This window comes from Haliotis cracherodii, unplaced genomic scaffold (assembly GCF_022045235.1).
Source record: "Haliotis cracherodii isolate W230 unplaced genomic scaffold, xgHalCrac1.p SCAF_35, whole genome shotgun sequence".
Classification (NCBI taxonomy): Eukaryota; Metazoa; Mollusca; class Gastropoda; order Lepetellida; family Haliotidae; genus Haliotis; species Haliotis cracherodii.
This window is the reverse complement of record NW_027266292.1, coordinates 1,341,007-1,356,127: the sequence shown is the minus strand read 5'-3', so window position 1 is coordinate 1,356,127 and position 15,121 is coordinate 1,341,007. Positions and strand designations below refer to the sequence as shown.

Below are 15,121 nucleotides of genomic sequence, written 5' to 3'. Positions count from 1 at the left end.
TCAATCACAGGATTTTCTTGTCCTCAATCGAGGCCGCTATCGACAATTTTGAAACGTGTATGTCTTGAATAAAGATTGAGTGGATGTATCTGTTTGCTCTGTCATCTGTCGTGAGTTGCATAATTGAAGGGAAGTAACTCTTTAAGTAAGAAGCTGGTTTCAGTTATACGGAAATTCGTTTATACGGACGAATTGTGAAATGACGCAAGTGTCCGTATAAATGAGGCACGACTGTATCTGGAATATTCCTGAGTACGACGTTTAACAACAACTAACATTCACGCGAAAAGATGCCAATATCATACAAACAATCATTACTGACTCCGAGCCGACCAGTCCTTGTTTTAGCCCCTTTATGCCTTAAACAAGGGTAACAACAAGTACCAATCTCATTAAAATCAGATCAATGTTCTCGCTGCCGATAAACAAAGATCTGAGGACATCCCATTACGGGTCACGTCAGAACGACCTTTAGCGAACTTTAAGAGAGATAACATGGATATCCCACTCACACACATTATACTAACTCTGAACAGGCCTTCATGCGGAGCACGAGGCAGGGGCATAAAAAGTACTTTCTTTTAACGTCCGCGCGACCCTCCATCAACTACTACACAGATACACCTCAGATGATTCAGCAGACCTAACACCTGTCAAACCGGACAGCTCCGTGAAACCGTTCGTATCAACAATTCTAAACTGCCGGGCAAAAGAAAAATTAATATAAACTCGACACGTTATCAAACGCTACTTGGCTAAACACAGTCGCCACAACACCATATGAGGTGAGGTGAGGTGAAATTTGGTTTAACGTCGCGTCCAAGATTATTGCACTTATATAGCGACGTGCATGTACGTGTGTGTGTTTGTGTGGCTGCTTGTACTAGTCCGGACTGATGCCGATTTATAGTGCTAGCTCACTGAGATACCATGCCGCAGTTTAACATGAATACCCCACTCAGACACAGTATACTGACTCCGAGCCGACCAGTCCTTGTTTTAGCTCCTTAATGCCGAGCGCCAGACAGGGTAACAACATGTACCGACTTTTAACGTCTTTTGGTATGACGCGGCCGGGGATCGAACCCCGGACCTTCCGCTCTCCGGGCGGACGCTCTACCACAAGACCACGGAGGCGGTCCAACACCATATGAAGGTCCAAAACACATAAATTCTGTACATCACCGTCGAATAACCATTTCTAGTTTGTCACGGTCTTGCCAAGCTGCCAGGCAAAGTATAAAAGGTAGTAAATTGAAAATGTCGCCGAAACATTGAAAAGTTAAGGTCCAAAACACATACCCTTATCAATACATATCCATCGAATAACCTTTTCTTGTTTGAACACACAACGCCATTTGGAAAGTGGTCAATGTAACAAATGTTATATTTGGATTAACACTTCCCTTGTAAAGTACAGATTCTTGTACTTTTTGGGGTTGAGTCCCATCCGGGATTCGAACCCACACTGCCAGAGTGAGGCACCTAATCGCCAGCACACGAAGACAGCGATCTAACCTGAGTCTGCCACTGAGGCTTCCACAACATGAAAATTCCGACGGGTAGTCTAGATCACGTACTTTGTGTACCCCTCTGACAGTGTGTCAACTTCGTGAAGGGGGAAGCCTGAACTGATGCAGAACCTACGATCAAGGGTATGATTCTGACAAACCTACAAAAATAAACGGAGCGAAACGGGATTCGATCCTGCAATTGTAGATTCCTAGTGCACCAAAGGGAGGTAACTTTGAATAGCAAATTGCGGTGCCTCAGAGGGCTGGACCACTCGTGCCTCCTTCGGGGACAGAAGAACAAAATGATCAGAAAATGTCCGTAAAATTTGACAGAACATGGCCTGCTTTAATATGAACTGCTTCCTGATGTAAAGATTTGATTTTACTTTGGAACACGCGAGGCCATCGAACATAAAAAAGCTAAGCTGTATGGTTGTCGTTGTAATGTGCGACTTATCACCATAATGTCCCTTATCATGCAACTCCCTGTTGCGAAATGTTAAGTCGGTGTCAAAGGGCATATTACACCCATCAATCATGGGCCTTATGCACTCATGTCTACCCTGTGTCGTTCAGAAGTACATTTGCCATCTTGAGAAAAAAGGGATGATGTGGCAAGCCTTCGAACCCGCATTCGTAGACATCAGGCATTGTAACTCAGCTGGCGTGAACTGTTGCATTGTCCTAATGAGTGATGTCCTAATGAGTTTTTAGCAATATTCCAGCAATATCACGGCGGGCGACACCAGAAATGGGCTTCACACATTGTACCCATGTCGGGAATCGAACCCGGGACTTTGGCGTGACGAGCTAACGCTTTAACCACGAGGCTACCCGACCGCCCCTTGTCGTAATGAAGAAGAACGCCATGTCGAATTTTGCCACGGCGCTTGTCCTTGACAGACTTCACTTTTCGCAAAATGTTCATTGTTGTTCTGTGTGTCAGTCAGTCAATATGAATTATACCTCTGCTATCCCCAAATAAGGTGTCCATAACCTTCTTGATGGACACGTACGCACGCACGCACGCACGCACGCACGCACGCACACACGCACGCATGCATGCACGCACACACGTTGCTATATAAGTGAAATAATCTTGAACGTGACGTCAAATCCAATTATAATCGTCTGGATTAATTTATTTTCAAGATAGTGTTTGGGGGGCATTTATGGCATGAGAGATTTGAGATTAGTGTTCCTACGCCAGAATACGTAACACACATGTGAGGTAGGAGCTTTATCTTCAGAATGGGACCCGTGAAGATCCGGGGTAGAATAGGTCTTCAGCAACCCATGCTTGCCGTAAAAGGCAACTATGCTTGTCGCAAGAGGCGACTAACGAGATCGGGTGGTCAGACTCGCTGACTTGGTTGATGCATTTCATTAGAATATTTTGCAAGTAAACCCAGTTGCGTGGATCGATGCTCATGATATCAATCACTGGATTTGTCTGGTCCAGACTCGATTGTTTACAGAATATTGCGGCGTAAACAACATTTTCAGAGTACACATACACACTTGAGGTAGGTGAGCTACAGGCCCTCAGCTTTATGATGCCATGTGACATAGGCACGACACCTTATCTGTTCAGCAATTTAACGTATCATACTGTGAAACATATTTGTAGTCGACAACTCAATTATCTGACATTGATATATTCAAATTTTCTGTAAGCGTTGAATAAAACGGATCAGTAGTTTTCTTTTCCCGATGCGTGAATCGCAGTAGAACTACGTCTGGTCCAAAGTCTGCCTTAATCTCCGTGGGGCTAGAATGTTGCTCCAATCTTAGGAAACTAAGGTTCACGAGAGCTGAGAGGTTACAATTCCTGCTGTGTGGTTGCCGCATTCATAGCAACACAAGTATTTCATCTACTTTCACTTTTTTACGACCACTGTTTGTTATGACCGTGAGTGGACTCTCTGTCGGTTACAGTTACACACAGTTGCACCAGTGCTGGTATAAAACATATCGCATATCAGCTTTTGTTGTTGAGTCGATTCGTCTCCACCATAAGACATTTGTGCCGAAGTTCACAGTCATGAATTCAAGCGGGACTTTTTTCAATAATGCAGTTTAAACCCGTTAGTTATGTTTCAGCATAGAGAACTTTCTTTAGCATTTATTGACACCATTTTTCATCATATTTTTAATATCATATATCCACATTGTTGACATTAAAACAAAAAATCGAACTTCATCTTTCGCAAGTGTTATTTGTGCTTACGCTAGCACCCATCCCCCATAATAAATAAATAAAAAATAAATACATAAAATTTATAAATCACTTCAATATTTTGAACTTAAATGATCTGATATTGATATTGCGGAAATTGATATAAAAAATATGTTTATATTTAGATGTATCATATTTAAGAAATTGGCAGAAATGAAAAACTACCATATAACCATAAGGCGTGTTCTTACTGTAAATTACATAAGGGAAATATCATTGAAGATAAAGTTCATGCTTTACTTATCTGTGAAGACAACACCCCTGTGAGAAATAAATCCCTGTACAACTACACAAGTAGCCTACTGCACGCCACATCTTCACAAACTTACAAACATGATATTATTTACAACGTAAGATAGAATATAACATTGCAACAATGAGAAATTGTGATAGTTTTCTTGTTTGAGATGGATATTTGTAAGGCAAAGTAAACTTTTGTGTGATTGCGACTGGTCTTATAGTCTATCTATTCATATCAACACGCCACAGTTTTCTTTATTTCTTTGAAGAACATATCCAAGTAGTAACTATGGGCGTCAGGAAATACAGAAGTACCTCCTTTGAACAGAGTAAGCAGATTAGGTTAGGTTTTGTCTTTTCTTACGTACATGTGACTGTTCTGACATCCACGGTTTACATTGGATCAATATATTTCTGAGCCCAGGGGATTCTGAGTAATATGTTTTTGGAATACTAGGCTGGATACTCGCAGCACATTTCACTCGATTTCCAAGTATTTTATCATTGCACGTGTTACAGAATAATTGACAAAAGCTACTCACTGACACTCTAAACCTTCAATTTAATTATTAGAAAAAATTTCGTTTTGTACGTCCCACATGACTCAAGTTTTTTGCCTTCATTCTCAAATTATATGCGTTATGGCGCATAGAGTGACAATACAAAAACGATACAGACTTCCTGGTACACAAAGCAATATGTTGCGTCCGGCAAGGCTTTTCAATATTCAGGTTAACACTATAACTGAGGCATTGATCACCATGCCATGATCTGAATGTCACCAACATAAACCAGTGTTTGTCGGAGAGGCAGATACGACCACACCACACATAACAACTCATATTTCTCCCCAGTCATTCTCAAAATTAGAAACGTAAATCAAGAATTTGATTCGGGGGACCAGTCGGGATTGAAATCTAAAACCGATCTCTTTCTTTATATCTCTTGGGTTTTAAAAGATGTGGCAAATGATTTAACGAAAGTGGGCCTTCTACTGCAAGAAATGTTTTCTAACTGAAAACAAAAAACAGCAATATTCCAGCTATAACACGGCGCCTTGTTAACTACCGACTCTGGACAAACCAGTGATTAATATTAAGCTTCTTATTCTCCATCAAACTGAATTGTTTATTTTTGTTAATAATTACATTTAAAAGCAACACTAATTATCAATATATACCTTATGCAGTGTGAAAATTCTGTATAAATATTGCTTGCTAATAAATCAGTTAATGACGAAAACGAAGAAAAAATGATGAAGGCTGTAAAGAGTATTTGCCAATCAAACTTAATCGGCTCACTGTTCTTATACATGTGAGGCCACTTTTGTTTACCCCAAGGGCCCTTCCTCAAAGCTATCGCGACTCCCATACTTTAATATACACGTGCGACTTTCGTAGCGTTTCGAACGCTTCCGTAGCACAAGAATCTGTCGATGATGCCTATGTCGTGCATATACTCGTGCATATCATTTGTCTTCAATCCCTTCACTGTAAGATGATTGTCAAATTAATGTGAATGTAAGTTTATTAAAGTTTTGTGGTAATTAATGCACATCAAGTGGAAAGCAGGTGTGTCACATCGCCGTACTCTTGTTGTTTTAGGGGCGGTCGGGTAGCCTAGTGGTTAAAGCGTTCGCTCGTCACGCCGAAGACCCGGGTTCGATTCTCGTCATGGGTACAATGTGTGAAGCCCATTTCTGGTGTCCCCTACCGTGATATTGCTGGAATATTGCTAAAAGCGGCGGAAAACCATACTCACTCACTGTCTTGTTGTTTTACCTTAAAGTATATAGACACTGATGATAAGAACATAATTTTAGATATAATGAACACATCTTTATATTTTCATGAATATGTCCCTCCTTTTTCGTCATATGAACAGTTTCATCAACGTTATGCTGCATTAAATCACAACTCTTAGATTATAAGTGTGTTTTTATTTCATTTTTCACAACAAAATAAACATGTGTTGTTACATTGATTTTGAAGGAAAACACGTTTGATCAGACCTTCATTATTATTCATGTACAACATATAAAAGAACTAACATATCGAGAAAAATAATTTATCCTTTAAAAATCAATACGGTTAAATATCGTTTAACTCGAACTACATTATGTATCTGTGCTTCGTTTAGGACGATGTAAACTTAAGGCCCAGGTAGAATACATCTCTGCTTTTCCCGAAAAACGGAGACCTTGATAATTTCGGTATCGCCAGGAATTCGAGTTAACGAGGCCACACCATGACACATGTGCAATATGCTCAAGGTAACTCGAACCGTCACGAAGCTTGTCGAAGGCTTAGTCAGGCCTATTGATAAGATTTAAAAAATACATCAAACTCAAGGTAATTCGAAACGTCACGAAGCTTGTCGAAGGCTTAGTCAGGCCTATTGATAAGGTTTAAAAACTACATCAAACTCAAGGTAATTCGAACCGTCACGAAGCTTGTCGAAGGCTCAGCCAGGCCTATTGATAAGATTTAAAAATACATCAAACTCAAGGTAATTCGAACCGTCACGAAGCTTGTCGAAGGCTTAGTCAGGCCTATTGATAAGATTTAAAAACTACATCAAACTCAAGGTAATTCGAACCGTCTCGAAGCTTGTCGAAGGCTTAGTCAGGCCTATTGATAAGATTTAAAAAAAGGGTGTCAACAACATAGACCTCTTGAAGAGACGACAGTCTCTATGAGTCTTATCTTGCTTGTAAAAATGTAACCATATATATAGGAGGTATCGGACAGGTGACACTTTATGGAGAAATTTAGGTACGGTTCTCGTTGAACCAGCTGAATAAGGAAATAAAGGTGTTGCCGCAAGACCCTCTACGTCCAGACAATGCAGTGATATTTCGATCTTACCACAGCTTAATTACCCAGTCATACAAATACACAGACAGTCACATCCACACAGAGACACACACACGCAACCATACCCACGCACAGAGAAGAAGGTAGAGCTTCATCCATTTTTCATTTTCATATATCTCGACTTTCCATGTATCGTTTCGACATTGGTCGTTTTGACAAGACACAACCAATACCTCCTGGTGAGACTGCATGCCCTCACTGAATGATCCTCTAGATGGCCACAAGGAAAGTGTCATACATTTTGATGCCAACTGCCGAGCAGAAGCGGAAGCAATGCTATGTCCGTCGAACAGTTACAAAGTGTGCCACTACCAATCGATTTCCTGACTGGTTTCTGTATTTCACTATTAGTATACCACTTTGTAAACAAAAATATATGTGTTTTGTCAAAACATTAAAACAGGGTAACATTTCAAATGAGAATAAGGCTTAACATTTTTTTCATGTGCAGGGTTAATAACACCACTTCTATACAGATTACATTTTGTCTCGTCTCCACTGGATTATAAGGCGATAGCTCAGATGAGATTTTTTTTGTCATACTGTAATGTGGAAAAGAACTATAACAAGCACTCACACCAGAAATTGTGCAAATGATTCAAGAATCATGTATAATACGTGCACTCGATGTACATATGGATAGTATCCTGGATTTTCTTTATTCCGGATTTTTAGAGCCGATCAAAGGAGCCCAGAATAATGAGGAGATAATGAATACTACAGGATACTACAAAGAAGTATTTGTGGTACCCGTACATGTAGGAATTACATATTTACACACTTTAAACAAATTGATTAGTTCGGTCAGTGTCCCAGTGTGGACTTTATCACAAATATATCATATTGTCCATGTTCCTCACTGCCAGGAATTCCGTTTTCTTAGGTATTGGATACTACTTTACGTTTATGCTCTCAAGAACCATCGATATCGTAAATAAAGCATACTCAGTGAGATCCACAGCAGAGCAGGTCTGGATTAGAATAACTTCCGGATTTACGAATCATCGGAATGGAGACATATCCTTTTGAATATATGTACATGTTCCTTCCTCGCAATGACCAGCTGATAAATTACGGTATCTTGTAGCTTGTGATGCTTTGACTCGTCACCATGTGGCTGAAATATTGCCGATGTGACGATAAATATAAACTTTCTCACTCTGTGATGTTTTGACGCCATTACAAAGACGTGCACGTCATTCTGAAGACACACAATAGGCAGGCAATCTGGAGAGCTACCGCCATCATCAGTGAGGTGGCACCGGCCTTTGGTCCATTACAAAAGTCTGTAGCGCAGGTGGTGACACAGGTCATGTATCCGCGAGTGTCGTAGGCACACGTGCTGAAGTTGTTGTGCTCAATGCCCTGCAGCATGGACAAGTTTCCGAACGAGAACGTCTTCCCGTCAGAGCAGTCCCGGATGTAGCTAAGAATGGCCGACGTCTCTGAAAAGATGGAGATAATGTTTTGACACCTGGAATCATCACTATTTGATTGGGGCGGTCGGGTAGCCTAGTAGTTAAAGCGTCCGCCCGTCACACCGAAGACCCGGGTTCGATTCCCGACATGGGTACAATGTGTGAAGCCCATTTCTGGTGTCCCCCGCCGTGATATTGCTGGAATTTTGCTAAAAGCGGCGTAAAACCATACGCACTCACTCACTATTTGATTGTGATTCATAAACACATGTTTTTGAATCAGTCGGAATCTTACAAAAGACTCTTCTTTCAGCAGATATTTCTTATGCTTATGGAAATGGTTTTGTCGCTTGTATGCACAAAATTTGACATATCAGGTTTAAAACAGGTACCCCTAATTGTGGTCAAACTTATCTAATTTCATAAAACACACCAAAACGATGGTATTAAAACTATTAACTTGAGGTATAGGCGGGGAAATCGATGTTTTCTGTCTGGTTTTGGGCCGGTTTTAGCCATGTCCCAGCAAAACACGGCGGGGGACACCCAAAACGGGCTTCATACATTTTACCCATGTCGGGAATCGAACCCGGGTCTTCGGCGTGACGAGCGAACGCTTTAACCACTAGGTTACCCGACCACCCCACTCACTCACTCAGGACCATTTCCATATTTGAGCATGAATATTCGCGTATTACTGTCGATGTTTCGTAAACATTTGTAATCTTTTTTTAATTTTACGTAATTCATATTTTTGCACGACTGTGTACTCATTTATGTCGGGGTGTAAAGTAAAGGGGTCCAAAAGGGGACCAAAGATTCAGCTACGAGGGGTGTTCATTAAAGATTTCCCCTGACCCACTTGGACCTAGTGGAATGAAACTTGGCATAGGTATTAGTCTTTCTCCACATATGAACCACCAATAGTTACACACTTCTCCCATCGTTTTATGCAACTATGGCGACCTCGCTTGTAAAAGATCTCATTTTGCATCTCAAACCAGGACTTGACTTCAGAAATCAGTGTTTCATCATCTGTGAAACGTTTTCCCTTCAAAAATGACCTCATGGTTGGAAAGAGGTGGAAGTCAGATGGTGCAAGGTCAGGAGAGTAAGGAGGATGTGGAAGGACTTCATAGCCACAGGACCGCGCTTCTGTCTGGGCAACATGAGAGTTGTGTACTGGAGCATTGTCTTGCAGGAGACGGACTCCCTTGGTCAGCATGCCACGCCTCTTAAGCTTGATAGCGTCCCGCAATTTCCGCAGCAGTGAAGCATAATAAGCTCCTGTAATTGTGGTACCCTTTGTCAAGAAATCCATCATCACTACTCCTTGCTGGTCCCAAAACACCGTGAGCATGACCTTGCCTGCAGAGGGTTGGACACGTGCCTTCTTTGGGAGTGGTGACTCCACATGCTTCCATTGCATCGACTGAACTTTAGTCTCAGGATCATAGTGATGGACCCATGTTTCATCCTGTGTGATAAGTCTGTCAAAAAAGTTTGCCTGTTTTTTTTTACACATGTCCAAAATATCCTTTTGAGCAATTTACTCGTTCCTGCTTTTGGAAAGGTGTGAGCAACCTGGGAATCCATTGTGCAGCCGGCTTATGCATGTTCAAATTGCCATGGATGATTTTTTCCACAGACCCTACACTGATCTTGCCATCTTGTGCTAACTGGCGAACAGTTAGTTATACGTCGGTCTGCCAAAATGGCGGTCTCCACTTGATGGATAGTGTCCTCATCAATGGCTGAATGGGGGCGACCAGGAATGGAAGCTGTTTCCACAGATGTCCGACCACACCAAATATGATAACCCTATGTGGTTTAGGGGAAATCTTTAATGAACACCCCTCGTATATTGCTGCCAGATACAATATTAGGCAAACCACAACTGCAGATGTCCTGAGACAAGGATGTGTACTGTAAATCTTAATAAAATGCGAAACATGCGAGTTATTGATATATCTGTGTGAGTTTGTTTGAACGACCCTTTGAACAATATTTCAGTTATTAGACGGCGTGTCAGTTTTTTGTGGGAGAAAATCTGAACTTATGCAGGCCTCAGACGTTTACCACTTTTGGAAAACCCACGAGCACGGGTAGTGGTGATGAACGTTGAAACATGTTAACTGAGAGCCGGGATCACCCACCGCCATAGGTGTCTGGACGACCGAGTCGCCCTTGTTGCCTGATGTTGATGTGGATGTGTAGTGAAGATCATGGCAATGACCAAGTACTCAACTTACGTGCATTCTCAATAGTTTCGATCATACACACATTCCTAGAGTTGGAACACTCCTTGATGTAGAGCTGGGTCCTTCCCTCAGAGTCTGTATCTACTACATCTTGATTGGTGCTATTCATAAGCTGAAGGACAATGTCTCTGGCCGATTTTACCATCGTCTTGGTATCCGTTTCACAGGATCCTCCTGTGCCGGTGTTGCCACATTGGTAGCAGTACAAGCAAGCTAAAATAGAAATGGTTTGACGTGTAATGCACATTATTCATTTGTCACTGACAAAAACGATGTATGATGCAATTTCCTATTTTGACTTGTGCCACTTGTTTGTTTATTTGTTTGTTTAACGCTGCACTCAGCAATATTACAGAAAATGACGGCGGTCTGAAAATAATGGAGTCTGGACCAGACAATCCCGTGATTGACATCATGAGCATCGATACACGCAATGGGGTTGCGATGACATGCATCAACCAAGTCAGCGAGTCTGACCACACGGTCCCGTTAGTCGCCTTTTACGACAAGCATAGTCGCCTTTTATGGCAAGCATGGGTTGCTGAAGACCTATTCTATCCCGGATCTTCACGGGTCACTTGTTCAGGTGAACAATTGCCTTGCCGTAAGTGTGTTTGAGACGTGTGCCGCCGATGGGGCCGGATACGCTCACCTTTTCGCGAACGTTTAGTGTCATCTCTATTTGACAAGTCGGAATCGTTCAATTGATCAGATATTTCTTACGAAAATGAAAGGGTTTTGTTGAGGGTTGTGTGTGTTCCAAATGGATATTTTAAATATTCCCGAGACTGAAATTAAAGAATACATTTATATTATAAGTTGTCCACCGGTGTTTAAATTTATTTTTCATTGCCGGTATCTTGTGAGATCGAAACAAAGGAGAACCCAGAATTAAATAACATGCTTCTTACACCAGACACCATATGTCATAACCCTGCGATATAAACGGGGATGGTCCTTTCATTCGGTTTAAAAACACCTACAACTTGCGTTATGTCCGAAGTAATCTGTACACGAGTTAGGACGATAGGCGCGCACTGCTAAATAAATCACTGATGCCTTGAAACTCACACCACAAAAATAAGCAGCACTTTGTAAATATCAGCTATGTAAGTTTATTTGTTATATATGATCGGGTATTTTGTCGGCATCAAACACTTTTGGGCAAATATTCTTGAAGATATAATGAAAGTGAATTCAAAACATTATTATTGCAATCTCATTGAAACAAGGTCTTTGACGCCGACACGATGCCTCCCCGCTTCAGGATCTGAGGATATATGTACCATTACGACGGACAATACTTCAACAAGTGTGAATGCTGTTGCAGACATTATTAATTTTACAATCAGAACAGATACATAAGGTCTGTTTGTAGTCTACAAGAACTCTGTTGTTTCTGCCTGCGAATAGGGGGCACTGGTGGCCCAGTCGTTTCAGGCGCCGCGATTCGCTGTGCAGAAACCTATGATTGTGGGTTCGAATCCCGGTTCGCCCCGATTATGTTTCTAGGTTTGTCAGCACCGTACCCATGTTCGTGAGTTTCATCGAAGTGGTAAACGTCTGAGACCTGCATCGCTTCGGGCTTTTCTTCAATATTAAGCTGATACGCCGTGATATAACTGGAATACTGTTAAAAGCGGGGTTAAATCCAACTCACTCACTCTGCCTGCGAATGACGTCAAGTATCTGTTACACAAAACTGAGAGAATACGCTTGTTTTCTTTTATCATTCATTATGTATTCATTCGTATGCGTATTAGTGCCACATTATAAAAGAATATCATCAACGTACATGATACTTACTTCTACGTAGAAGATACTTTCATCTACGAATATGATATCATGATCAAAGGAGAAGAAAGTATCATATACTAATGAAGTATCGACTTGACAATATTTTCTCTTGTAATCGACAATGTTTGCGGGTCAGTTTTATATATCCGATTTGTTTGACTTTTAGTCCTGACATGTCTTTATTGAGGTGCTATCTACGTTAGATGATAAATTTAGAATGTTACACTAATACGCTAATAGGAATGGAATATTAATTCATGGGCAACATGTCATCCACCTATGCATACGTTTTCTTTACAATGCCATCTGTTGTCCGCCATTTTACATGTCCAAAGTTGCAAAGACAGGTCCGACCCTGTGTTAATTTTTGTCGTCAAGATAACAAAGACAGCTTCGAGATAAGGCTCAGATAGCTTTGTATTCGACACGCTATTTTTATAACAATTTTAGCACTACAACAGCTTCGTGAATAGGACGCCTGAATGATCCCATTCTCTGTAAGTCGATTAAGTATAACACATTGATTACTAACAGTCGCTGACCGGAAAGAGGGGTTTCCAGTCTAATGGGGTCAGGAATATAGGGATTTCACAATGATACTATACGTTAGACAAGTTGATATAAGCAAGTGTGATCACATTAAAGGTCATCTGTTCTCGAAATGATCACACGAATTGGTATTGGAAGATCCCCAAGGGAGTATATTAACATTTAATCCGGACACCATTAATCCGACATCATGAAAAAATAAGTAACATTACCAGTTACAATTATTCGTTATCCCCGAGATTCGTTGCCCCTACGTTGTCCACATTAACGGGGCTTCAGTGTAAACTAATGTAAATATATACATCGATCTATATATAGTCTCGATCATCCTCCGAAACAGATTCCAATGAGCTTAAAAGACAAAATAGAGGTGAAAATGATATGAATGGATCACTTGAAACCAGTGATGACACCAGGTGTTCGCGAGAAGGGTTAACAAGTCCTACCCTACCGGTAACTGAACCCTTACTGGGCAGACACAAAATGAGACGACCGATTATTTGACAATGTTACGTCATGTCAATCGCCGAATGCTTTTCCCACAGTCGATCAAACATGACAAGAAATCTTTTGAAAATGTATACTGACAAGAATACAGAATACCGGATACCGTCCTCCACATTCCTTTGTAACAATTTCTTAGTGTGCTTTAGTTGCCTTTTTTATCCGCCTCGCTAAAGTAACATCGGGTTTGGGGGCGTTGAAACATATACTATCGCAAGGAAATGTCATTTTTAGTTTCAAAGTCAATAGAAAATCAAAGTTTACGATTTTGTTGTGTTGCCGATACATGTCACTGAGAAGGTTACATTATGTCATCATAGAACTTCTATTTTTTTTTGTTGATGTCCAATTTTCGATGTTGACGAATTGCCTTGAGGTTCAATTTCGGGGTTAAATCATATTCAACGATACAAATGCAAGTCGGGTATCTTCCTGCTTATGTTGAGCTTCGTCGCCCAATTTAAAAAAAGTCAAGCTGTCTCGTGCTGCTCTAAGAATGGCATGACACAAACATGGCGTATGGGTATCCGGTATTCTCTACATGTACCTATATACTTAGCCTTAGTATTATCCAATTATTTTTCAATATAACACTGACCTAGAAACTATTTCGTTAAGATTAAATAACTTGAAAAAGTTACCTGCAACTGGCAACAGAAATAGCAGGATGAAATAGGACACATTAGATCTCCTTGAAGCCCCCATAGCACTGAGTGTGGCGAACACCCTTTTTCCTGTTGACTGTGAGGTAGTGTTAGTACTGTTTTATGCCCGCTGATAACATTAGTCCAACCCGGACATGTGGGGATTTACAGTGTGGTTGTTGTCGACGCCTAGGAGATAAACTTCAGTGGTAGCGTGCGCTGAGTGGTGGCCTTATTTCTTTATCAGCAGGTGCTGTCATACAATAATTTATTCGCTCACCTAACAAGAAGAAAGAACCGATTCATACATGCAGTTACTGGTTTAAAATTACAACTTTGTTCTCATTATATCAGGATTTGTTTTGACGTCACTGTGAAATGTTTTTATGATTATATAACACATCGAGACGTCAAAACAAAAACGTATGGCTTGAGGTGATTAGTTACATAAAACCAATATTACCTGCTTGCATATTACCTTTGCCGAAGTAACCCAGTGCCATTGGTAGTGATATTCTGTATTCGTCCTTATTCGTATTATTCGAGATATTTCCCTGCTTTTAATGTCTGAGTTTGATTATTTCGTTCCATATAAAATGACAAGCAGATTAGAGGCCAACACACATTAATTGCAAACAAAACTGGAAACAAAAATAACCCAGTTACAAATCATGAATATCTATTAAAAACATTGACCATATATTACGCGAACACCATTATCTCTATTTGGTAGTGATTCATAAACACATGCTTATGATATACTCGGAACAATGTACAATGGACTCAGAGATTACTATGGAAGGGATTGTGTCGCCTTTTCTGTTTATTTAGGGGCCGACCATTTGATATTCTGGAGGAGAAGGTGGTTAGGGGTGGGTGTCCCCCGAAACGTCCTGAAACAAATACGTATGCTTCATATTGTTGGAAAAAAAAGAAATTGTCTGCCACAAAAATGACATTGATTCAATGCCGATTTAAAAAGAATATATTTTCGCTCATATTTTTTTATTAAGAAAATATCTGTAACTGCAAAAATATCGGGTCTGAATGCAACATTCTTCTTTGGTTCACTGTACTCT

General features: G+C 40.7%; 1 protein-coding gene across 1 annotated transcript; it reads right to left on the bottom strand.

Moving 5' to 3' along the window:
* Positions 1–7,900: 7,900 nt before the first annotated feature.
* On the bottom strand, positions 7,901–14,230 carry LOC139477769 (uncharacterized). Its single transcript, XM_071260183.1, has 3 exons — positions 14,040–14,230; positions 10,540–10,761; positions 7,901–8,314 (listed from the first exon to the last, which is right to left on the bottom strand). The coding sequence occupies exons 1-3, from the start codon at positions 14,101–14,103 to the stop codon at positions 8,049–8,051; spliced, it is 552 nt and encodes a 183-aa protein (XP_071116284.1). The 5' UTR covers positions 14,104–14,230; the 3' UTR covers positions 7,901–8,048.
* Between the last annotated feature and the right edge of the window lie 891 nt (positions 14,231–15,121).

Excerpts from the sequence above, each read along its gene's own strand:
- LOC139477769 (XM_071260183.1), bottom strand. The coding sequence starts at position 14,103 with ATGGGGGCTTCAAGGAGATCTAATGTGTCCTATTTCATCCTGCTATTT. Across the intron at positions 10,762-14,039 it reads ATTTCTGTTGCCAGTTGCAG|CTTGCTTGTACTGCTACCAA; the intron begins GTAACTTTTTCA and ends TTTCTATTTTAG. Across the intron at positions 8,315-10,539 it reads CGAAACTATTGAGAATGCAC|AGACGTCGGCCATTCTTAGC; the intron begins GTAAGTTGAGTA and ends CCATCTTTTCAG.